Here is a 25,891-nt window from a genome sequence, read left to right as displayed (position 1 = left end):
TCCACGTTTCTACAGTTTTGAGAAAAAAGAGTGAGCCCCCCAACTCAGTTGCTTGCCTTGTTTCTTGTCAGAGTCAGAATCAAGCATGCTTCTGACCAGCAAGAGGACCGGAGATGATAACAGTTTCCTAGAGATGATATTTCTCTACTGTTGTCTTGATTGGAGGGGCTGAATGAGCCATCTTGGGCCTAGACAGCTGGTTGCATGCATTTGGTTGCAATTAGCTCATTTAGAGTGAGGCGAGCATCACTGCTGTTCTCCACATGCACTGGAGCAAGGCTGGCACTCAATGCAGAGGCCACGTACAACAAAGCAACTAATCTGAAGTTTACTGGGCACGTGTTCGTGGCTGTGCCTAGAGAATGGCACCAAGTATCAAGCTGTACCTTGAGCTTCTGAGCAAACCAGTACAAAGGGTTTCTCTGAGTGATGGGACGGGGAACACACCATAAAGATTCTGTTAATGCCAGGGAGGCCATACTGCCAGTCTCCTTGTCACATTCCCCCTAGCAAGCTCAGCCTCTTGCCCTTAGGACAGTTGTTAAGGAATCGGTTTGCCTCTTCCTTTTGTTCTTGTTCTCCATGGGAGGATACAGTAATGCCATTTGTATTCTACGTATAGGCAGGTACTGCTAAAGCACAGACTGAGCCTGTTTCTGAGCTCTCTGAGCTGGCTGCTGAGGTGAAGGAGCAGTAGAATTTCTGCCCCAGTTGCCAGTTAGGCGGTAACACATCCCTGAGAAAGATGGTGTGCAAGAGCTAATTATTTTTGTATGCTGCTGCCTGAATAACTTGAGCCTGCCAGGTGCCAAATGCCTCTGGAAATCTCCCAGTTCTGTGGGAACTGAAAGGTTCAGCTCGTTCCTGACTCTTTTATGGAGTCAGACCCTAGAAAACTGCAAACTTTTAGCACAAAGGCTCCTCATCTGCTGGGGGGAGAGTGAATCATACCCATGAGAAACATGAAGTAGAAAAAAGGACTCCAAATTCTTAGTAACCACTGATTCTGCAAGAGCATGATGCATGCTATCCTGAAAGCCTGTCCCAGAGGTGAATCAATCCCACTGTACCTTGCACCATTTCCTTACATTGCTGGTTGTCTGCTTTCCTGCGTGAGTCACTTGGGTTGTGATTCCCGGTTTACATGCTTCTAAAATCTTGTGCAATGTTGTCATGACTGTTATGCAGTTGGTAGAAGCTTTATGTGTTTATTGCATTAGGTTTACCTAAAATAAAATATCAGTATTTTGGATAAACAGATTTCTTAAATGCCAGGATGAGTGGTCTAACACAGTAAGTTTTTAAATGTGGTCACATGGGGAAAGGTATGTTGAACCCTGACTTTGGCACGGTAGCCAGTCATTCGTTAGTTTGTAATTGTTTTTCTTTCACTTCATTCTCTTAGTTGCCTACCTGTGCATGATAAAGAAAGAGACGACACTGTCCTTGTACACATGAACTGATGTGGTTTTACTGCATTTGGCCACACACTTAAAAGAAATATGCTGGTACAGAGCAGCCACAGGTCTTATCTCTGCTGCCACTCCTTTCACAAAAGAATGATCTTTACATCAACAGTTTTCCATCCTTGGCTTGATAATGTTGCAAGTCCTACCCTTTGCTCTTGGTCCGAATGCAGAGATTAAAAACACTCAGTTGATGCAAACGGTGGGTTGTTACAACACACAGAATGGGGTGTAGATGTGCTTCACACAACAGAGAGCAGAATTGAAGGGGAAAATGTTGCTTGGAGGCAAGACGCCTCTTTAATTGATTATGGCAAGAAAAATCAAATACCATATCTGCTTTTTTCCTGGAGTATATCAAGACTGATCATAACTAACATCTGTTCATGTTAAGCAAATACTTGTCATGATTTAAACTTCTGTTTGCATACAACTCTGAGTAGTGCATCTTAAAGTCATACATATTCATATAGAATGAAGAATGCATAATGTCTGCATAAAAAGGTAAGCTGTATGACTATATATGAAGACAACAACTACAATTCTCACAGCACTGTCATTGGTTAATTTTAAAATATTCAAGCATTATTTAAAAAACAGTAAGCTGAACTTAAAACTACACTACGAGAAAATTGTATAACTGAACCAATGCTGACTTGTTTTCCTCAATATTGATCAATTTTAAAGTTTCCCTTTTTTTTAACACTTTTTGTTAATTAGCTGTTATTTTAACCTCCAGTAACATGATCAGACTTCTTCTGCCTCTGGGCAATTGAGTTATGCTCTGATCTTGAGTTCTAAGGGAAATGTGCAATTTTATTTTTTTCCACAGTTGAATAAACAGTACCATGTATACTATCTCTTGTGTTAGAATAGTGTTGTCTTCACATAAGACTCAAATAATGGTATTAGTCATTCATTTCCTTGTACACATACACCCTATTGCGTGTTGACAGGTTTATAAGGATGCAGTGGCAGCCGTGGGTGCTGGGAAGCTCCTAGACGACAGCCTTTGAATCCTTGCAGTCCTGAGCAATGGTGCCTGAGTTAGTCTGTTTATTGTCTGCTTTCTCTCCCAGATGCTTGACTTGTCTGAAAGATTAATACATTAACAAGAGTGGTAAGGTCCAGGGTTGCACATCTTTAAGACATGTTTATTAGCAGATGGCACATGAGATTCAAAGGTCACTGTGGAAGGTAACATTTTAAAGTGAAACAACAATATTTATGTTCAAATACTATGCTGATGAGATCATATGGAAAAATGTTTCTGATTAAAATAGTTTATAAATAGCCACAATATATCTATTGAAAATTCCAAATGCCACTTTTAGTCTTCTTTCTTTTATTCTATTACTTCCTAATTTATATAGTAACACAAGACTACCTTCTTACGTAAACAGACTAGCAGTTGGAAAAATAATCTATACTGGACAGACAGTCCCACTTTCTTAAATAATTGAAAGTCCAGTGTGAAACCTGGTTCTATTGTCTACTACTTAAAGCTAATATTCCATATAAGAGTTTTTTAAGACCTGAAAGAAATTTTAACTTTTAAATTCTCTAGGGTAAAATTCATCTTGCAGACATAAGGACTTATGGGCAGATAGCTATCCTTATTTGCAGGCAGTACCATGTGCTACAACACATTTGACAAAAATCATGTTATGCTACTTACACAGAATGCATACAATGAAAAGAAAATCCTTTTCTTTAGGACTTCCATAGGAGGACTGACTGTCTCATAGCTCATTCGTAAATATTATCAGTAACGCTAAACCTGAAATCTTGTTTATCCTCTCAAATTGTCACAAACTGTACATAAATTCCAGATGAAATAGTTTTGCACAGGTTTGAAAGAGCAACTAAGCTCTTAATTAACATTTCTTATCTACCACGCCACACAAGCATTAAAATGCAGAGGATTTAAATGGTACTTACTTTTCATGTGATCCGTTTTCAACTTTCATAGCCCCTTCCACTGGATCCAGTCCTTGTTCTGAAAACTGTTTCAAGGCACTTAACGCTGCCTAAAGAGAAAACAAGTTGTCAAAAAACCCACTGACACAGCTGTATTAACACCAAATGAAGGAAGGTGTGTATTTTGATATTCTAGATTTAAACAATTTCCTGTATATTGAAGTTATTTAGGCTACAGAACTAACAGCGTGGGTACATAACAGCTCCATGAGAAACAGCTGGGCTTGTGCATGGGTTTGAGGATATCTTCTTCCTGGGTATATGAGTGACTTCCATTTGCGTTAATGCAAGCTTCATCACCTACACGAAGAACATGATATACTTTTAGGATTCTTGCCTCTCTGGCCTGTAAAGTCTCTCCAGCTTCCCCATGTGCTTTCCTAGAGCCCACGCTTTCCGGAGCTCCTATGGACAAACTCTTGTCTTGTAGATGATTGCAGAAGGTGTGAGCAACAGGAAGAGCATCAGCAGGACATTACCGACACTCCAAGGCTGGATCTTGAACAACACAGCAGACTGATGTCTTATACATGGGTAGTGAAGTGTGCTAAACAGGGTGAGCCAATATGGGATGATTATGAAGCATCAGCAATAGAAGAATGATCCATTTTCAGCAGACATTTTTCTGCGCAAATGCATTCTTTATTGACCAGCTTCTCTCTCGTCTTCATGAGTCCTGCTTTAGGACTCAAAATTGTTCTTCTTTCCACCCTAACTGCTTTGGTAAAAGACAAATTATTTTTTGTAATTAGTTTAGCAAAGGTTGATTATGAAACTCTCAGACACCGTGTAGCTGACTTTGAAAACACACCCAGCACAATAAAACAGTTGAGGTCAGTTCTGTCTTGAAGGTGAAATGTAAAGCAGAACTGAAAAACTGATTTTTCTCTTTAATCAGTCCCACATAGGATGCATTCAGAACTAATCACAGGGGAAAAAAAAAAGGTAACTTTTCGCAGACACTGTCAACTAAGGTAACACCTCAAACACTGGAACTGACTGCAGGCTCTACGGCACTGTTCTTCACAGTGAGGCAACAACTGCTGTTTGGAAAAATTGGAAGTTGCTCTCTTCTAAATTGTTGGGACAGAAAGAATCCATGTTTCTACCTTCATTTCCCATTCATTTTGGAGAGCAGGGACTCTGTCCAGAACAGGAGCTGCCATTGTAATGAAGTACTAGATTTGCTTTCGTACTAATTCTTTGCCTGGATTCTGTCAACAGCTCCTTCCCTTGAAAGGTATGTTTATATGACTTAAATATTATTAGACAATGTGTATTTTGGTGAGATGAATAACAGCACAGAAATTGCCAGGCTGCTCTAAAGTAAAAGACCAGGTATCCCCGATTTGTCTATAGTAATGACTAGCTGCTAAAGCTTCAGGAGGCTGAACAAGGTACTCCCACCCATAATGCATGAAGGTGGAATCTTTGTAGTCTGTGAAGTTTTATGGTTTTTGACCTAGCAAACAAATAAAAAGCTAAACATTTTATAAAGTGCCTTTGTAAACCTCAGATTATCACTGTTACTTACCCATTCACTCTACCTTTACCGTGTGTTCTGGGCCCCCTGTATCTGACAGCTAATCTGCTCTCTACTTGCTCCTTCTTCCCATCCATTGACATACTTTTCCCCTTCATCTTAAAATCTCTGCTGCCTGCATCTTTCTTTTTATCCTTTTTCCATGCCATGGCTAAGAGCTGAGCCTCAGCTTCAGCTCAATAACAACTTCTCCCATTACAGGATCTTTCACTTTTATCACCCATTGAGTTCCACAATGAATGAATTCTCCCTTTTCTCATTTCTTCTGGTTTTCTTGACATTTTTATATATTTGCATTTTTTTATAAGACAGCTCTTTCTTTACCACCTCATACTATCCCTTGTAGTTTTAGACGTGCATTCTCAACTCCTATAAGCTCTAATCACCATCTGCCTTTCCATCCTCGATCTTGACTGCACAGCAAAATCACTGTTTGTTCTACTCAAATAATTTCTCCCGGTGGCAACAAGGGTTTTCATCTACTCTCCTCTCAAACTTCTCTGTTCCAGTAACCTGACACATTTCTTCATCCTAGTTTCTCTCTTCTCATCTCCCTGGGGTCCTTTTCATCACAATGCAAGCACTACTTATCATGTGAGGAAGGGGAGTGATTTGGGCTCCTGTGCTTCCTTGCACAGGACTGCTTCTCTATTGTACTTTAGTTGGTCATGGGTTAGCAACTATGAGAACCAAACAATTCAATGGGTAGGGACCAGCACACAAGAATCTCCTGTCTTCTCATATTTTTCCTGATGCACATTAGCAAAAAATTCAGGATCTCCTTTCTTCTTATGTATGGTCATCCAAAAATCATTACCAGGTAGCACTGCAAGGAGAGAAGGAAGCTGAGACATCTGCTGCTCCTACCCAGTTTAACTGCTACCTCATCTGTTTTTGAACCCACCTTGTTTACTTTTTTATATCCATTCTTAGCTTCCAGGTCTGATGTGTGAATTGTAAACTTGTTGTGGAAGAACTATTTATTCAGATTATTTATTTGTACAGTGGCTTGGATGAAAAGGCCCTGATCATAGATGGTAAGAAGTAGAGCCAAGTAATGTTTCATTCAAGATTAGATCACAGGTTGATCATATGATATGCAGAACAGTCTGATCTTGATTAGTTGTCAGTGAAATCCCTAAATCATCCAGAGATTAATTAGACCAACCCAAACTTCCTAATTCCTTTCTAGAATTGCTCTGAATATGAGTACATCTGTTACTTACTACTGTTTTACTCATAGAACTGGCTATTGCAAGGCATACCACATGAATTACAGAGCAGCTTTCAGGTTTGCTTTCCAGAAAAACTGCTTTGGAACTTCCTGGAGGAATATTAGCCACTGTGTCAATAGAAATAGATCACGAGGGCATCTCTTCTAACAGCAAGGGAAGAAGTACTACAATATCAAATAATGAACTCTCTGCCTGTAAGCATGGATCATGACCATATGGGTGTCAAGGAAATAAATATGGAACAATCAGAGGAAACATACAAAATTAAGATATGGTTCAAGGTGTTTAATGATAAGCATGTTTAATACCAACACAACATCCAAATCCTAATGCGTGTAACGTGGTGCAGTCTCATTTCTCCATCTCACCCTTCTTCAAGCCATGCCCTTCCCAAACTGAAATGTGATATAAAAGATAAGATCTCAGATATATGGTATTTCTGAAACCAAATATCAGAGCGGGGGAAGCGGCAGGAAAGCAGTCCTGTACCTGTATCCTTGATCTTCCAAGTAGAGGTGTCAGGGTGTCTGTGTGAGCACTGTTGAAGAGCCAGCCCTTTACACTGTCCCTCATTGCTAGGCTTCTCACCTTTGCTGCTCTGGAAGCTGACGACCTCTTCAAAAGCTCATGTTTCTCACTATCAAGTCTCCACTCCCCACATCTTCTGCCTCAGTCCCACATCTTTCCCAAGCCACTTCAGGGCCCCTGGTTTTCCCTTCCCTACTCTCCACCCCAGACCTCTGACTTCTTTTACAGCAGAGGCGATCACCTCTACTTCTTCACAAATCTCCCCCTGCCCAGGCCCCTACTTCTTCCTGCTCCTAAATGCTCCCCCACCCAGGACCCCCAGCTACTCCCAGCTCCCAGAGCTCAACTTTTCTTCCCCAAGTCCTCCCAACCTCCTACATCTCACAGTCCCTCTTCATCTTCCAGTTTCCTAACGTGTTCCAACTTTATATGAGGTCTGATTTCTTTTTCATGGAACCATGTCTCTCTCCATTTGATACGTGTGGGGGAAGCCTAACTACTTATATCCCAACTTTTGCAAAAACATCTGAATTTTGGGAAAGTTTCTTTCCTTTTTAAAAAGTCCATTCATGGGATGTGACTGAAGGGCAGTAGATGAATGGTAGAGAGAGCCTTGCAGTATCTTAAAAACGCCCCCTTTTCTTTCCCCCCTAGCCTGCTTACATTTGGAAGGATCAGCAAAGCTGAGAGAAGCTGGTAAGTAAACAATACTTTGGACCTTAATAGATGTCCTTAATGTTTCTCCTCTCCCCATCGTGCCCCTAGACAGGCATGAGGATGCTGGATTCAGGAAGGAAGCTGGTAGCTGAGAGGCTGTGACCTGAATAGTCAGCAGAGTGACAGAAAGCCCAAGTAATCTGCAGCGAAGAAGAGTTACAAGCAGACACCAGGCTAATTTAATCCATGATTCAATTCTATTAGTCCCAACAGATTTACACCACTTGGCTTAAATATAACTTGTGAACGGCAGAAAACTTAGGTTAAATGAAAAGGAAAGAAAAGAATGGAACATTTGACAGTGAATCTGGTGAACAATTTCCTCTTTTAAAGGCTCAACACTTCCTTCCATTGATATTTTTCTTACAATAGAGCATCTGCACAGATACAGAGAAATTTTTTTCTCCCCCAGAAGATTTTACAACTGTTTTGTGAGTGAAGCCCCATAGGTTACAGAACAGATGTCCTTACACATTTCTTGTATCACTTGTGTTCTGTGTAGCTACAACAGTGCCAAAAATATGATGCCAACAGGATGCACCGCACTGCTAGCTGTTTGTCTTGGCTGCCATTTCCATTATTAATATGTGTGTGTATCAGGATGGGGATAGATGTTTCCAGTCATTTTTTAGCTTTCCTCGAGTCAATTGGCAATTAGTAAATAGCATTGAAAGTTGTGAATATTCTTCCTGTTTCTTACTCTGGGGATTAAGCATCTTATAATGACAATTTAGTAACATTAGATCATTCTTTTAGCAAGAACAGCAGACAGGCACTACACTAGCCCATGTGCATTTAAGACCACAGCCTCATGATAAAATTTTCACGTTTGCTTTAGCACAGTATGTGGTTTGTGTTTTTCCTCTTAAATCTGTATTACATTTCAGATTATTCCATGAAGCTGAAAATTGTAAAAGTTTGTTGATCTCTGTGGCCCTTCCAGTTGACTTTACCAAGGAGGTCTGAAACAATCCTAATAAACACACTGCTTGATACTGTTAGTTTACTGGTGATATGTCTCCTAACATCAGTTTCCTAAGTACATAAAAAAAAATATTCAGCTTGGCATTAATCAGTGCTTTCTGAAGACATAAATTTATGTGCAGAAATAGTTACGCTGCAAAACTGAATTAAACCAGTGTCCAGAGGACAAGATTTTACTGTCTTTAGTAGCTGGGTCTTAGTTCAAGGTTGAGTTTGCAGAGTCAAAGGACTCATTGTGGTCATACCGCCTGTAGCCACATGCCATATACATGAACAAGTCTCAGGCTGTGGCCGAGTTTAGGCTTGAGAAAATGCTTGCATGTCAGGTGAAAATGATAGAGAGATCTAACTCTAGTCCTCGATTTTGCTTGCAAGCCAGAAACCTAGAGTTAATGCATGAACAAAACTGGTAGCAAGTATATTTACAAACCATCAATGTTCATTGGTTTTCTAATCCAAGAGAAAAAATGCCCCCCAAATCAGGGAGATTCTTCCCCTCTCCCTCATAAGTGAGGCCACAAAAGGCAGTATCATCTGTGCAGTAACATTGCAGCAAAGCTGTCTGCATCAGCAATGAGATGCACTTCGTGACTTTTTAATATGTGGATTTAAATTTCACATTTAAGGGCTATTGAAAAAACCCCAACAATATCACAGCTGTAGAGGTGAGTTTGAGGACTTAGTGTCCCAAAGCTGAGCAACTATTTAAATTTGTATGTATTCAAAATTATTATTCTTGGTGATTGCTTTTGCTTTCTCTTGATGAAGAAATTTTTGACCAAGCTTCCACCTGGCTTTAACTTGTCCACACCCAAAACTGCATGCATATGGAAAAGCACAAAGGGAAGATATATTTGCTTGTGTAGATTTACATACATACACACAAAGTACCTAAAATTTGAATCCTTAACATATTAATTTAATTCTCTTGGATACTATGTTGGCTACATACAAGCTAAACAAAAACTAGGTGATGGGTATTGCAAACAAATCCCTTTTCCCCACAGCTTCTGTTGTAAATGAATATACTCTATCACAAGCAATAACTTCTGCTAGGAGTTTTCGCCACTTTCCTCACAATGTGCCGTTCTCCCCAGTTGATTAGGTTTCATGTGAACCAATGTTAACATCTGTTTAAAAATTAAAATCAGAAAGTCTTTTCACACTGCACAATGTAAACCTTAATTAAATGACTTTAAGCCCTTTCCTCCCACAGTTTATGATATGCATGAAAAACACAGGGTTATAATCTGATTAACTCATGTAGTTTACATGGAAATAGCATTTTCCAAACTGATTAATCTCTGCACAAAGGCATAGTCACCTGATAGACACTACAATTAAGGCTACTGATTGCACCTGTCAAGAGAAGGAGCTTGGAGGATAGGAGTCCACTATCTTCAAACAAAGAACGATGATTCACAGATGTAGCTTAGAACAAGTACTACATAGTAGTTAATACTACCCCCAGGCAACTCATGCAGCCAGAATTTAAATAATGACACACAATCCACGTACAGCCTGACCTTGCCAGCTTTCTGGGGGTAATCCTAAAGTAAGGATTAACTGTTCTTGAACAATTTTTCCAATATATTAAGCAGAGCTTCTATCAACAACAGCATGCATGTCACCTTCTTCTACCTAGTTTTATCAGACACGGGTACTCATTCCTCCATACTTCTCAATATTCCAAGAAGTGGATGGAGTGAAAGACACTATTCAACATGGAATTTTATTTCTATAGGTTTTTGTCTTCAATAATCTACTTAAGCAAAGGGACTGCTTGAGTTAACAGTAGAGAGAGTCAGTTAGGCATGGCTTATTTTCGCATGTGAACCACCACACTAGAAATCTGACCACCATTCTTGGGACTATGCAATAATTCCAGGACTAATGAATGGCAAAGCATTCTCTCACAGCCCAAGAAAGAGCTGCATGATCACCTGGAGTGAGACAGTTCTATTGCATTAATGGTGATACAAGATTTTCTAGTCACCAAGAGACAAAACCATGCTGAAAAGCACCTAATTTTTAAAAAAATTAAAAGGTATGCTTTTGTATGAAGGGTATTTGATAAATAATGCTGAAAGTAAAAATTAATTAATTTAACACTAATTAAGAGATTAATCCATCATGGAGAGGCTAGACTGGTTGCCAAGTTTAGGTTGCATTCCTACTTGTGGGTGGGAATAAGAGAGGAAAGGATCGCTAGCGGATCTGTACGGGACTCAGACTGTATGGGAGTGTTCTTAAATAGGTATCTTCTCAGACTCCTCCTTCTTCACATATTCTCAACTGCGAGGAGCAACATTTTCAAGTACTACCAAAATGCCAACTTTTGCCTCCTTGGCAATCTATGCTGGAAACCAGTAAGTTGGCACTTCTTCATGAACATCTTGAAAGAGCTTTCAGGTTCAATGCCAGGATCTACTGAGGTGTGTCTACGTCGGCCCCACTGTCAGCAGTTAAAATAAATCCTAATCAAGCCTCTTTTGTCAGATAATTTCAGTACCTTTTCAATGTATATTCTTCAGTTATGGTCTAGAAATCTGGAAGTTCTTTTAAAGTAAATTTATTTCTAAATTCAAAACTTCAAATTTTTTCTTCAGTTGTTACAATTGAAAGACCAAAGACAGAAAGGCTCGTGCATCATCACAGCTTACTTATGAGCATGAAGAAAAATATTTTAAAACTAAATTTCCAAGTGTTTCCACTACATATATACAAAAGAATTTCACCAGACAGCAATTAATCTTAAATTAATCTTGCTTCTAATTTTGTATCCTCAGACAAAAGCTATTTAAACACTAACTTTCAGAAGGAGGTAGACATCTAAGTAATATAGGTGCTCTCAATAATTAAAGACTTCCAAATGAGAGCATTTAGATAGCCAATTATTGTATGGGTAGGTAGAGGTTTAAATCATGCAATTGAGACAACATTCAAGCATGGTTGAGAAGCTGCAGACAAAAATTATAGGAGATTTCTAAGAAACATGGCTTTAAACCTAAAACTGAAAACAGCAGAATGTATATCCTCAGGCAAAATCCTGCACCAGCAGGGAAGAAAGGCCATGAATCACTGTCTCTTTCATCACTGATGGCTGGAAAATATCCTTGTCAGCTGTGTTCTCAGAACAATTTGGTTTATTTAATTATTTATTTATAGTAATTTCTCCACATCACTGCCATAGATTTGCAAGTCCACTGTCATTAACCCTATTTGTATTGCAGGAGATTTTGACCTCTTGATTTTAAATAAGTAGATTGAGGTTCTCAGCTGTGTGAGAGTTCACCGTGACTGCAATAGACAATCTTCTTCACCTGTCTGACCTCCACAGTTCCATCCTGGTTTTGACATCACTACCAGAGCCTTCACTACATAGCTAGCAGTACATAAGTGAGGCAAAGACCATGTCACTCCCCACCAGGGAACGGGCCCTGACCCATATTAGTAGTGCAGATGTAGCCAGAACTGTTTTAACAAAAAGAATGAGCTCTAAACTGAGACCTATTTAAATAAGATATAAGCATTTATTCTGTTATTTAAGTGGTTTTCTTAGGCAACTGCTTGTGCAGAATGGCCAAAAAAGATTTTTATGAATTCTCAAAGATCCACACCAAAATTAGTATACAACAAAGTTCAAACTATCAAATATTACTCAATGCTTACTTCAACATGGTTACACTTCCACTTAGTAAACTGAACTTGTAAAATACACTCACTAGTGTTTAAATACTTTTTACCTCTCCTTGCAGCTATCCTCTTCTTCATGAGACAAAATGGCACTAAGGACCAAGGGTAGTTTTATTACTCCTGTTTTTAAATAGAGGGAAACGGAAGTGAAGAGAGAGGGCTGGCCCAGCTCAAGGTCAGGCAATAAAAGTAAGAATCAGTTTTACTAGTTTACGTGCATTTTATCATAGCCCAAGATAGACAGAGAATGATTCTGAAAAAAGGTATTTAATGATAGAAAATAAAAGAACAGTCTACATTGCAGCCACAATTTTAATTCAAATGCCTCATTCCTGTCACTATCACTCAGCAAGCTATAATCTTCCCATTAATGCTAAACACTTTCCCTGACACAGTGGAGAAAGAGATTCCCTTTTAGGAGAAGAGGACAGGTGAGAGCCTCTAACAAATTTGTTTTGCTGAAATATTCTAAAGACTACTTTTTTTCAGCCAATGTTTTACAAAAATACAATTTTTTTTCTTTAAAGCTTGACATGTTTCTATTTCTAAAGACCATACACTTTGCTTTAGACATGGGAGTAATTTCCTAAATATCAGATTCCTTGGTTTTAGCAATTTTAAAATGAAAGAATGTTTGTTCTCTCATACCAAGACCATTACCTTAGATTTTAAGTGCATGTCAGTCTAAACATGACTAGAAACTTTGGTTTGAAGACAAAAGCAATAGATTACACTTAATGCAAAGGACTGCCCATTGGCTTCTTCAAGCAGCACATTATAGCTGGAACAATGGGGGAGTTTAGGGCTGTAGATTCTTGCATTACAACATCTGTAATGAAGCCCACGTACTAAATTGTATCATATCTCTGCTTCTGTGTAACTCTACTCCTGTGGCCTGCATATTGGCATTTGGAGAAGAATACTTCCACCCTCAGAGCACTAACGACCAATCCCCCTCTTCATTCTCCAAGTCTCATTTTACAAGTGTGCATGTATGTCCAACAAAGTACCAAAGCTAGATTGACAGCTAAAATCATTATATTTAGCGTATATGGCATGTAATTAGAAATTTGAGTGTTTCCAAAAGGCAAAGGTTTTTGATTCTGATCTCAGAGTATTTTTACACTGCATTAAATGGTACTTTTCTCCTAATTGAAGTTGATTTAAGTGAGATCAGAGTCAGGCCCAAGAGCTACAGGCCGAACTTCTCATCTGAAGTAGTTTGTAATGTAATTTTGTCCTTGCTAACTGTTGATGGCTTGTCCTCATCCCATTTTAACCTACAAACATCAACTCCTTTAATGGAAGTGTCTATAAAGATCTTCTCTAAAATATGCTTTTCCAGCACACTTAATGTCTTTTAATGTCTTTCCAATTAAATCCAGATGTGAAAAGCTTAAGGAACAGTTCTCAGGACTGAAAAAGATGACATAAATCTTGCAGCTGACAGAGATCCCACTGAGCTCAGTTGGGGAAACTCACAGAGGACTTCTTGTGGGCCAGAAAAGCTGCTGGGTATAAAGACAGATGTGTATACTCCTATTAAAAAAATTTAAATAAAAACTGACTCCTACAATGAGGTATCCACAATTATCAGGGACATTACTAACTCAATCCCTCAATGTGCTGAGCACATCCTGTGCGGTACAGATTTCCCTCATCTTTTCGGGAAGTTTATCAGAGTTGAAGGGGGTCACATCTGTTTGGGAAAGAGCCCTTCACCTTTCAGGATTGCAGCTCTTAAACCAGTGTACAGGCTGATTCTGGAAAATGCTGTCTGTCTTGGTCTCGTACTGCTATCAACAGGGAAATAATGTATTCGGCAAAGCGAGACTGAATTTCTGCCCTCACTCCCTTACCTCCTCCATAATCAGGTTAGCAGATTAAATTGTGGTTTCATTACGGAAGAGTCCCCAAATGTGCTATTAAATATAAAGTCTTACCAATCTGATGGGAAACTGGGCATTCCTAGTAGCTGACTACCACTGCTGGGCAAGTGCTGTTTGTGCAGCTGTCAATTTGGGGTCTGTTTTGCTGTAATCACTTGTACACTCTCAGGATTTTTTTATTTTTTATTTTAACAACAGTAGATCATCTTATTTTGCGCCTCCTGAACTGTAAATGTCGGCTCAGCTCAAGCCACATCTTTCAGAGGAACAGAAAACAACACCCCCCCCCCCCCCTTGTATTAAAGAAAGTCTCTAGAAAACTGCCCAACGCTAACATCTTTAATATTTTCCTACACTCCTGCTACCTAGCTACCTACTTACTTAGTTTTGAAATTGGTAAATTATCCAGACAGATCAATCATTTTTAAAGAGCTGCACCCTCATGAGACACCAGAAAGACAAAAAGGAAAAATATTCCAGGATAGAAGAAAACCCCATTTTTAACTGAAGATTAAGTTAGAGTCCATGTTCATTAGTGACAGGAGCTTCAGTAGAGACATTTTGGATAGTCTTACTTAATTTCATTGCGTTTTTCTAATGCCCACAGAAAGGTTTTAGCACAGTTTGGTGTCACGAGTGAGTGTATGGAAACAGGAAACTAGATACCTGAACTGAAGAACAATCTTACATACTCAAGTACAACAATAAGTGATCAAATACGGGATCTGGACAATAACACAGACCTAACACTGACAAGCGGTAGGCTCCTAAACACACGCACAAGAGCTCTTGAAGATAAAAATCCTCTGGTTCGCAACTTGCTTTATTTTCAACAATGGCCAGCACTTTTCAGACTAGCACTCTGCAGGGGTGAATGCTAGATCTGACTCCCACCAAAATCAGTGCTTCATGACCATCACTCAGGAGACACGAGGAATGCCCTTCCCTTGGAATGAGCCGCTGCCTCCATGAGGATCCCACTCTTGGCTAGCTCAGGGAATGAGCTCAAATCTCCTGCGCTTTGCTGCCAGGGACCACCAGGCCAGCTCTGATTTATGGCTTTTTCTTTGCAGTTTTATGATACAAGAATGTTCACTTGTAATTACAACAGCATTTTGTTGGCTCCCTGCCTTCACTTGGGTATGCACAACACCATATCCTTCATTCCAGCCTTTTTATGTCAAGACCCAAAATTTGAGAAGAAAAGTACATCAGAAGTATTATGAAAATGCTACAGATCTGGCTACTCCTCAAAGAGGGGACTCGTACGTATTTGCTGGGGGGGGACATGACCGTCTGGATAGGACACTGAACTAGGGAGTCAGGAGGAGAACAGGTCAAAATTCTTTCTCAGAAAAACACTAAATCACAAAACAAGCCTTTTTATGAGAAAATGTCAGTTTTGAGAAAAGGTTTTCTAGGTCCAGGATAGACTCTCCAGTCAAAATATCACAGACAAGAGCCATACATAACCACTGGGCTAATGACTATGCTTGGTGTGGCACATTCATATACTTGTTGGTTCTTCTGTGTGAAAAAATTTCAAGAGGTCTCTAGTTCATTTCAAAGTGAATAAAAATACTTGAACTCTTGATGTGTTTTGTGGGATAAAAAATCTGTTTCATTCAAAAGGCATTGACTCCGCCACTAATCTGCTGTGGGACCTTGGAGAACTACTTTAGCTCCATTTTTTTCAGACATATACTTAGCTCCTGACTTGGAGATCATCAAGCAGTACATTTCCATCACTTGTGGTGTAAATTTGATTTTGTAACTTTCAGCAGAGGCATACACTTCTTCAGAGGAAATTCCAGGTATTTTAGATAGCATTTAATAGTTAACTGTCAAACAATTTCCAAGTCTTTTAAACAAAGTATACTTCTGTGCTAGCTTAATTTATAGAGCCATATATGTCCCATTTAAAGTGGCTGTGATTAAGAAGAAACACTAAGCTTAGATTTTTCTACTAAATGAGAAAAGTTGAAAGCCAATAAACTGTATCTAGGATTTTAGCTGGGAGATGAAATAAAGGGCACATTTGTTCCCGGTCACTGAATTTTTAACCTGGGTCTGTTGCTCCTGCTGTTAAGCTCCTATACATTCCTTACTAGCCCGTAGCGTCCAGCAATCCCAGCTCTCAGTGTTTGGAATTAGAGGTGGGCTGAAAAATAAAACCACTTTTTGGGGAGAGCTAGTGTATGGTGAGTGCCACATATTCTGACAGAAGGCAGCAGCTGAAAAGGTTATTTTTTAAAAAGAGGACTTCTTCCACATATTTTTTAAAATTTTGGATTAGATGTATAAATTCCAACTTACCATTTGGATCCTGAGGATTCTGACAATATCTGGAAAACCTGCAAGATGCTGCTGAATCTGCTGGATAAAATGCAAGCTGTACTCTGTCTAGCCCCTTAGTACAGGAGAGGAGAGGTTGAGCCTTACGCTTGGACTCAGCTTTCTATCTCAGGTATGAGAATACCTTTCAAGTGCCCCAAAGTTTGCCTTTATTATACAGCAAGGAGAGAAGAAAAAAACCTGGTTTTCTAGCAACAAAACAAAGCTATACTATCTCTGTCCTCCCTATCCTTTTTCAAACTTATATTCATATTTTTAATAATATTTTTTAAAAATAAATTATTTTAACCTGCCTTTTTGCGATACAGGAGCGGTATCATGACCTCATTGCTTCTCCTTTTACCTCAAAATCCTGTGAGAGTATTTGCGTATTTCCTAAAGGTGAAATAAAAAACTAATCTGCCTTCAGTGACTCATCACTCCAGTCAACAAGTTATATGACAACATTGCAGAAAACTCTCATTATACCTATTTTTCCCCCGCCTAGTCCAGTGCTGCTATTTTGCACACAAATGCAACCATTTCTTTAGCAAATGCCTCTTGAGGTGAAGGATTAGTCTTCACTTAAAATCAGCAGCAGCTACCTTCCTATTCATTTCGTGAAGTTGCAGATGTACTTTTTAATGGATTATTTTATATTTTCTACTGCTTGCAGCTCCAGTTTTTAATGGAAAGGCCAAATCTACCCTCAGATTTAGCTTCTACTGCCATTTGTATGTTGATTTAAGTCAGAGCTGGCTGCGTGCACCCGGATTTGCTCTACAGTCATTAACTCCTGCTTCTGGCTGCTACTGCAACACAGGTAGAAAGATAAAAAGAGTACTAATGATGTGGGATGGATCAGGCACTTTCAGTCATCTCCATGAATGCTGTCCTACATGCTTCTCTGGTAAGAATGGTATACATCGGGTACTATGTAGCTCAAAAAGTGCTTCAGGAGAGACATTAACAAGCAGGAACCAGATTTCCTCAAGAATTCTGACTTCTTAAATTCAGGAACCTCTCCAACTGGCAGCTCAGCAATGCAGATTAGACACTCCTTGACTCTGATTAACCGAGCTCTGCAACTACGGACCTGCTTTTCCTCCATTTACAGTTACAGTCAAAAATATATGTCCAACAACTTTATTCAACAGCTGGCTTTTAGTCTGGAAGATCTGCTAACGGCTATTTTATCATTTCATCCTAGCATCTATTACTAAAATCCATTAACCACAGCTGTCAGAGAGAGCTTATTCAAAATCTTGATAGTTACAAAACAACCTGTCAGGATTAGAGTCAATAAAAAATTCAGGTGCTTACAAATTAGGCACTGTAAAAGTGAAGTTTTAAATAGCATATCTCTGGAATAAAGTCAAAGGTCTAAAGTTAAGTACTCAGTTTCTGTATTCGGTGTTAAGAGGAGAGCCAGGTTTCTCCAAAGAACAACCCGAGAAAGCTACATGCTGAGTGTGAAGCTACCTGCAGGCAATGAGGTAGTCCAAGCCCAAAGGTGAACTCCTGCTCCTCTCTGGAGTTCAGCTGCAAAGACAGGACCACACACAGAGGACCTGGCAGCTTGGTCAGCTAGTCTCTACAGATGCACAATCCTCTCCTCAAGACAGCTGACTCTTCCACCTCTTTGGCAGGCCTGAGCAGAGCTCACCATTTTCACTGAGATGACCACCAGATTTTAGATTTCTTAGCTTTAGGTCAACAAACCACACATTCCACCCCCTGGGTGACAATCTAAGCTCCAGGATCAGTGATAGGGAAGATTCAGCTGTTGCGGAAAAAAATAACTCAACAATCATGGGTCAAAGAAAAGATAGTGCAAGGAAGAGCCTGACTCCATAGGCTAATGATCACAGCAGTTACTGAGCTATCCTGAAGATCACCCCATGCTCGCTAGATAATTTCTGTTCTTTATCTCATTGATACTTTAACACTAAGTTCAGAAGCGATGAAAGCAGGAACTGCAATCCAGGTCTTCTGCTTTTCAGTGGCTTCTTTAACCAGTAGGATGCAATAATATTCCTTCTCACGCTTTCTCTGTGCAGTCCTGAGTACTTTAAGGTTTTGTTATACAGTGGCCCTGATTATCTGAGAAGGTAGAATAGCTGTACTTGCATTAGACAGTCTCCTGTGACATGTTATTACAAATACCTTAAGGCTGTGGAAGGAACAGAGTCTGAGTTCACGTTTCCTGAGTAAGTCTATGTTACCATGTAAAGCATGGAAACCACTAGCAACTGCTCCAACCACAGCTAAGAAGAAAAGCCTTCAGGATGCTGTTTTATCTAATATCTTTCCATATGAGGCATGTTAATTAATATACAGATCTCTCTTAATAAAATATTTTATTAAGATAAATAATAATAATCCTTCACTACTCAAGCTCTCTTTATGCAAATGATTCCGATAAGCTTGCTCATGTATGCATGCCCTATCAGAGGGTTTCCAGGATCAGGCTACAAGCAGTTTTACTCTGCTGTGATAGAGTAAAATTAAGTTACTTAAAATCAACACACTCACAATAAAAGCAGAAATACTAATGTAACTTAAATGGCAGTAGAGACTAAAACATTATGCCTAGTCTCAGTTAGGTCTAAGAATTTAATACTTTTATCTGTCACATAAACAACACAATCATAGCATGAAGGAAACACTAGCTTTTTAAGGCTGCTACCAGAAGCAGAGAAAATACACTCATAACCATGCATATTATACAGTAATATTCTTCAAGCACAAATAAGACCCAACTGAAACCATGCTTGAGATAACTGTCACACTATCAAGTTACAATAAAGGGAAGACGAGATCAGACTTATTCTTTTCTTCACTCTGAAATCAGTATAAACAAATCATATAATGTTTGGACACCAAACTCCTGAAACAAAGAAACCTAGAAAATCTCTTAAAGCCACCCACAGACTCTGCATGCTGGTCTGTGATTATACAACTGGAGAAGATCATCCAAACTGCGATGTAAACCAATGTCAGTCTGCAAATGATAGTACTACAATGGTTCAAATAAAAAATAAAGCAAGTCTCTGGAACACCCATCAGTAAGGAATACTTTCATGTTTGTCTAACCATTTTCCCCATAAATGGGGAATACTTTTTCAAAACTTAGAGAAAGAAGACAACTTAATCCCCATACTGAGGATAATAGCTCTCTTGTGTGTCTTTACTAAACTGCAACACACATCCAGCTAAACAAAAAGGAGCCTGGGACCAACAGTAAAAGAGAAGGCTTCCTAATGCACCCCAGTGCCTATTGCATTTCAGTCAGCTCCACTATGAAACCCAATTTGTCCTCATTATTTGTTAGGTGGGAATATTCAACCTCATTTTTAGAAATATATATGCCAAACAGCATATCTCTTTCTCTTATGGACTACACACAAAGAGAGAAGATCAAATGCTGAAAACCTTTCAGTTCTTTCAGGAAAATGCAGTGTTTCTGTAGACCATATTTCTGCCTCAGAACTGTAGTTCTTCCCCTTGCCTGGCAGCCAGAGGCAAATTATTCTAGATCTGAAAAAATATGTGCCTGTCTAGAAGAGATGTGAAAGAGTATGGCCAGTTCTCCAGCCTTGATATCGCCTTGATATTGCCTTGAAAGTGTAAACCTTCACGCGATGCAAAACACACAATATTAAGGATGCTAAAGCAGTGGACTAACCCAGTTGCCCTGAAGGTAGGGTCTATGGTCTATCCATTTTTTGGCCTGTTTCTACTCAATTTAAGATCCTATAAGGCTTAAAAAATGTTTTACTCCAATAAGAAGTTGATGATATGATACAAGCACGTTCCCTTTTGCAAATGCTGTGAAAAGCAGTGGCATTTCTTTCTTTCTAGCTATGCCATAGAGGAATTTGATCATTCAAACATGTATTTAGCAAAGAAACTCGCTCCATTAAAATCAACCACCCCTGCAAATTAGTTAATAATTTGTGTTTCCCTAACATTAATCTCATTCTTGTCTTTAAGCCACAATTGACTGAACTGTAACTTGGTATCAACAATGAGTATTAATCATACAGAAGAAAACAAAAGAAGCAGTAATAAACTGACAAAGCTTGTTAGTCTTCTCTGGTAAGGGTGCAACAATTAACAATACAGTGAATGAATATCAATCATTCAGATGCAGTAAAAAGATCTCTCTATATTAATAAAAGAAATTAAGAATGGTAGCTGACAAAAACTCAACAATCTTGGAGAAAAAAACCCTAATCATTATTACAATTAACAGACTGTGAAAGAACACTTTATTAAGAAGATGACAACACAAATTTGTACTAAAATGAATAAACTGTCATTCTTAAGCAAGTATCTTCTGCAGTATTTACACAAAGTTTATTCCCTCATATAGTCATATATGCTTCTTATATTGATATATTGCTATTTGCTAGGTCTTATTTAAGATACCATGCCTAGATAAAAGCTGTGCTACCGGCATCAGTGTTACCAGCAGTTACACATTGACTTAACAATGCACTTGTACATGAGCAGTACTTTTCAAGAAAGATTAAAAAAAAAAAGTTTCTGGCTGCTCTTCGTGATCACTAGCTCTCCTGTGTTTTAACTATTGCAGTGATTTCATCAAAACTGGTCATATATGAAGAGCTAAAGTCAAATAATTTTCCCCAACATTTTGATAGGGTTTTCAATATGCAATTTTAACTTATAATGTTTATAATTGAATATAAATTATTACGAATTCTAAAGGTAAGACATAAAATTAAAGAAAAAAATATTAAGTTACATGTTCAATCAAAATGTAATTCCCACCCTTCACTGGGGTAGGGGCGAAGGAGTTTTCAATAAACTGCGAGAATCATATGCTGGTATTTTTTGTATCGCAGTTACAAGTTCACAATGTACACTACATATTTTAATAAACAACATGCTTACTTTGCTAACAATTTCTAAAAAGAGCAAACCCCTCCTTATAACAGCTGCAGTGGCCCAGATGTCACAAAAGCAGAATGCCTTTGCTATGCAGGGGAGGGGCAGGCCTTCCCTTTGTGCAGGCACGTGGAGGTTCCAGCCAGCGCCAGCCTTTCACAAGCACATCATGCTGGATGGGGTTTGGCCATGGGAGAGGGCAGGAGCATGTGCAGAACTGGTTTAATGAATAAAACATGGAATGAATTTATTTGTTGCTGTACATATGGCAAAGGAGTTTCAGACCTGGTTTGCTGAGCGGAAAACAGCAGCTCCAGCCCCATGCCTCAGTCTCCCTGTTGCACCACAGTGCAACTGCCCAGTTTTTCTGATTTGGCAACAGGATCAAGCTCCAGCCTTGAAAAATTGACTCCATAAAGAATACGATGTGCACATGCTGAATAACAGCTTACCAAGTAGTCAGAGTGGATCGTTTCTGTTGAACAGCAAAGTTTGACAGGCAGAGGAGCTGCCTGCGCTGTTTGGCTTGTAGGAAGATAACATTTTCTACTGTTGCCTCTACAAAGCTCTTAATACACTGTTAGACTAAAAAGAGCAAGCAACAAAAGCACTGATTTCTCCTGGAAAACAGCGAAGCTTCTTCCTTGTAAAGCATTGTGGAAGGTCCTACCTCGTAGCGCTAGAAACTCCAGCCCTCCGCTTTCCCAGGAAAGCAGCAGCACAGACCTCCTAGCCTCCTCCCAGGTTTATTACTCTCTCTGTCCCTCATTCATGTTTTTCACCAGTTCCCCTCAGCAGTGAAAAATCCGTCATGCCCATTTCACTGTTGCGCTGTTTCAATCCCCAGGTTGCCTTGGCTGACAGGGTGGATGCTGTCCCTGGGCATCCAAAAAGCTAAGAACGGAGTCTAACGGACGTGGAAGAAAGAGGTTTTTGCCTTCAACATCCCGTAACAAGAAAAGGGTAAGCAGAGGGTGAGGTGAGGCTTGAGATCCGACAGAAACTGATCTGTGATCCTCACCATGCAAATGAAGGACTTAGTCATGCAGTTTTCTCTTTGGAGAATGCTACCAGGCAGGAGTAACTTGACAGCTGCACTCTCATAATAGCCAGTTTGGATTCCTGTATACTCTTCAGTCCTGTACATTGTTTTATCACTTTGCATTTAGATGTGGAAAACTCCATGCACCTGCACTACACAGCATTAAACCCTGTATCTACTAAATCTGCCAACACAGAAGCCAGTTCAGGCAGTGGAATTATTTGATGTGGTCACTCACTACAAAGCACAAACTTCTCTCAAGCCCACCACTGCGGAAACAACTGGAGCATTTTACTGATGTGGGCAGAACCCAAGCGAGTAAGGGCAATTTGCGGCACACTTGAAAAATGAGTTATTTTTGAAACAAAGAAACAAAGTTCCTTTGTTCAGTTTTAACACGTTTCTTAACTTGTATTACCCACTTCTCCCTTTCCCATTCCCAAGGAAGGTTCCATTAATCATCTCTCTAATGGAAACACTTGTGTCTGATCACTGAGCAGTGGACACCGGCATAGTCTTGGGCATGCACTGAACAAGAAGCCCAAGGGAAGAAGCCTAGCTGAAAAGTTTGGGAAAGCAAGGATGCCTTTTTAAAATAAACTTTGGAGAGGTCAGCAGGACAGCAAGGGGTCAGCACCAGGCAGCCAGTGAGTGGATGGCACAGGAGAAAGACAACAACACTTGTCATTAATTATATCTGTTGGAATGCTACACATTTTCCCCCCCAAGTGGTAGTACTCCAGACATCCAAGCACAATCTCTCCCACGTCCTACTCGACCCCAGGCAGGGCACATGCCAAGAAGCTTTCATACACTAGAAGCCAAGAAGTAGCTAATACAAGCAGAGGTTAAAGAATTTAAATTGTCCCTCCACTTTGAAACATTTTTTCTCTAGTTTAAAGCCATCCTTTCATAACTGTCTCCTCTACCAGTGAAATACATATTCTCTTAAAGCTAAATATGGCTAGATTTCTGTGCCCAGCCTCAAACTAACAAAACTCTGGCTTTCTTTGGAGGGGAATAACTACTGGGAACTGGACTGCTCACGACAAAAACTCCACTCCTAAAACTGATCCTGCAAGATCTTAACACCATGTACCACTTACCTGGGTCTAGATGTATCTGATCTGCAAAGGTGTTTTCTCCTATAAACATTTTTTGAAAAATGTCTGCAAATGCCAGAGTGCACCACTACAGATGATGCTCTCGCAAAACTTTGAACTATCCCTCTTTCTAGAGCTAATTGTTTCATAACCAGTAGTATCTTTTATTTTAATAAAATCCCCAATAAATTGTTGATTGGAGAAGAAATGGCAGGCTAGTAATTCATGGATGGATCCATTCTCACTTAATCCTGAACTTGCCAAGGACATAGTCAAAGTTCATTGTCTATTGTGAGCAGAAGGAGACAGGTACCTCTGGAGCACAATTTATCCTATCCTAAATAGACAGGTGGGAGGAATCATCCTCTGGAAATGCTTCTCTCTGTACTTTCTCTATAGAAAAACCCATAAAACTAGTCCAACCTAGAAATGTTGTAGATGTCTGAAAGGTATCCAAGATGTTTTAGTGACTATATAGTTTATGAGGAAGCTTTGGGTATTAGAACTCCAGCATAGTAGTTATAAATCATAGTAGTTATAAATTGTGGAACAATATTATCTGTCCATGCTGTGAAAATTTCTGCCCATTTCTGCCGAGTGGCCTGAGATGTCTTAAAATCAGCTTGTGGGGCTCTTCAGTGTATATGGAACAAAAAAACCAGGGTCTGGGGGGGAATCCTGCCAGAGGAGAGTGGGGTGTCCCCTGCACACTGCAGAACCCTGTTTTGCACAAATGGAACTAGACAGAGAAAACAACTTGAGCAAGATTGATCTGGATATGCTAAGCCTTGCTGATGCGTTCTGATTATTAAGTGGGGAAGAAAAGAAAAGCTTGTGCTGGGGCCACTGAAAAACACCGCACTACTCTGTGGCTTAAGGAGAAATTCCTCTACGATGCAGGGAAACCCCCTATCCTAAATTAATCTCTTTAAGATTGCAATAGAAAATAATATATCTTTCTGTAGAGAACAAGGAGATCTTTAGAAAGAGAGAACTCCTCCAGTAGATAAAAAAACAGACCGTGGCTGTGTTTTCATTTGAATGATGCATTCAACAGGGAATATTCAAACTGAGTGTTACTGTCTGCTAGTTCAAGATCCAATATGGGCTTTGAATCCGCAGCTTCAGAACCCAAGTTAAGTCACCAAATGTTTTTGAGAGCTTTTATTTAACTTTTTCTCTGTAGTTTTCAAGCTTTCATACACTCATAAAACAGGGGCAAAAATAGGCTCACTCTAGAAACAGAAAAATATTGTTGAAGGAAACATACGCTGTGGTAAGGCACAGTATCCACGGGAAAGTATTAATCATTTTTTTAGTGAAAAAAGGAAAAACTACCCAATACTGAAAAAGTAGGAGCAGTGTAAAAGTAACTTGTTAGATGGATAAAGAACTCCAGAGTGACCCACAGTGTTTGGCACTTGGAAGTCCGTTCTTCAGTCCCAGCATTGAACAAGAGATGTAAGAATAGAGACTAGGTTACACATAAGAATTTAAAAAGCAACCCTTCCTGCCTTCCCCTCAGCAAATAACAGCACACAAGCCAAATAATGAGCCTGGTTGTGTTGATTTAAACCATTTGCAAAACTGCAGTTCTGAGTTGTGCTTGTATTAACCAGAGACCGGATGCCAGGCTTCCTTTCCTATTTTGAGAAATTCATCACAGCTAGAAACTGCTTCTGCAGCAGATGGAGAGACAGGCCTGAAACACAATGCAAACACAATGAATTTGCTACAAAAAAACCCAAAGAGAAGTGAAAAAGAGACCTGACCGAATCATCAGTTTCAAAAAGAAGCACCCTCAGGTAGCAGAATTCATTCCTCAGATTTCATCTCAGACCTCACTATGAAAGCAAGCTGGCACCACACCCCAGTACACTTCCTTCATTTTAGCTCCTCTCCCTCTCTGAAAATGTGCATTGGTTTTCCTGGTCTGTGTTACTTGGACCAGTGATGAAAGTTACAGGTTATTGAGATTTCTGTTCCATAGTTATAAACCACATAGATTCATCAATTCATAAAGCCAAAAGGGAAACTGAATTGGTCTAGTCTGTCCTCCTGTATGTCCTACTATGATAGTGCTGTCGTCGTGTGTTGACCAGAGAAATCCTATCCTGCTCCACAGAATGTTAGAGACATTTAGCACCTTCTTTCCATGGGTAAGCATTTTTCTGCTCAGAACTCATTCTTTGTCATCTGTATTTGTGTACCTTCAGATTTTTGCTACTGGTTCTTACTATGTCCTTCTCTGCTAGATTAGAGTCCCTTAGGAACTAACATTTTTTTTCTTTGTAAGTATTTTGACAGAGTCGAGTCAGCTCCCAGTTTTTTCCTTTAGACATTACAGCAAACAAGCTTTCAAGTCTCTCACCAGAAGGCATTTCCCCCCACTTCCTCCAGCAAATACTTTTTTGTGGCTGTTTTCTGAACTTACCTCAATGTTTCCATATCCCTTTAAAA

The 25,891-nt window shown here is 39.5% G+C and overlaps 1 protein-coding gene across 2 annotated transcripts in view; it reads right to left on the bottom strand.

Moving 5' to 3' along the window:
- Nucleotides 1–1,452: 1,452 nt before the first annotated feature.
- STAU2 (staufen double-stranded RNA binding protein 2) overlaps nucleotides 1,453–25,891 on the bottom strand; it is a 172,008-nt gene continuing 147,569 nt past the window's right edge. For both annotated transcript variants that reach the window (XM_059815184.1, XM_059815185.1), the window contains 2 exons: nucleotides 3,408–3,496; nucleotides 1,453–2,558 (listed from right to left, as the gene is read on the bottom strand). In XM_059815184.1, coding sequence (XP_059671167.1) covers nucleotides 2,465–2,558; nucleotides 3,408–3,496 — 183 coding nt within the window. In that variant the 3' untranslated portion in view covers nucleotides 1,453–2,464. The remainder of the gene's footprint in view (nucleotides 2,559–3,407; nucleotides 3,497–25,891) is intronic.

Source organism: Gavia stellata, chromosome 3, assembly GCF_030936135.1.
Source record: "Gavia stellata isolate bGavSte3 chromosome 3, bGavSte3.hap2, whole genome shotgun sequence".
In the NCBI taxonomy this organism is placed as follows: domain Eukaryota; kingdom Metazoa; phylum Chordata; class Aves; order Gaviiformes; family Gaviidae; genus Gavia; species Gavia stellata.
The sequence above is the reverse complement of the archived record's forward strand: the minus strand, read 5'-3'. Positions and strand labels throughout refer to the sequence as shown.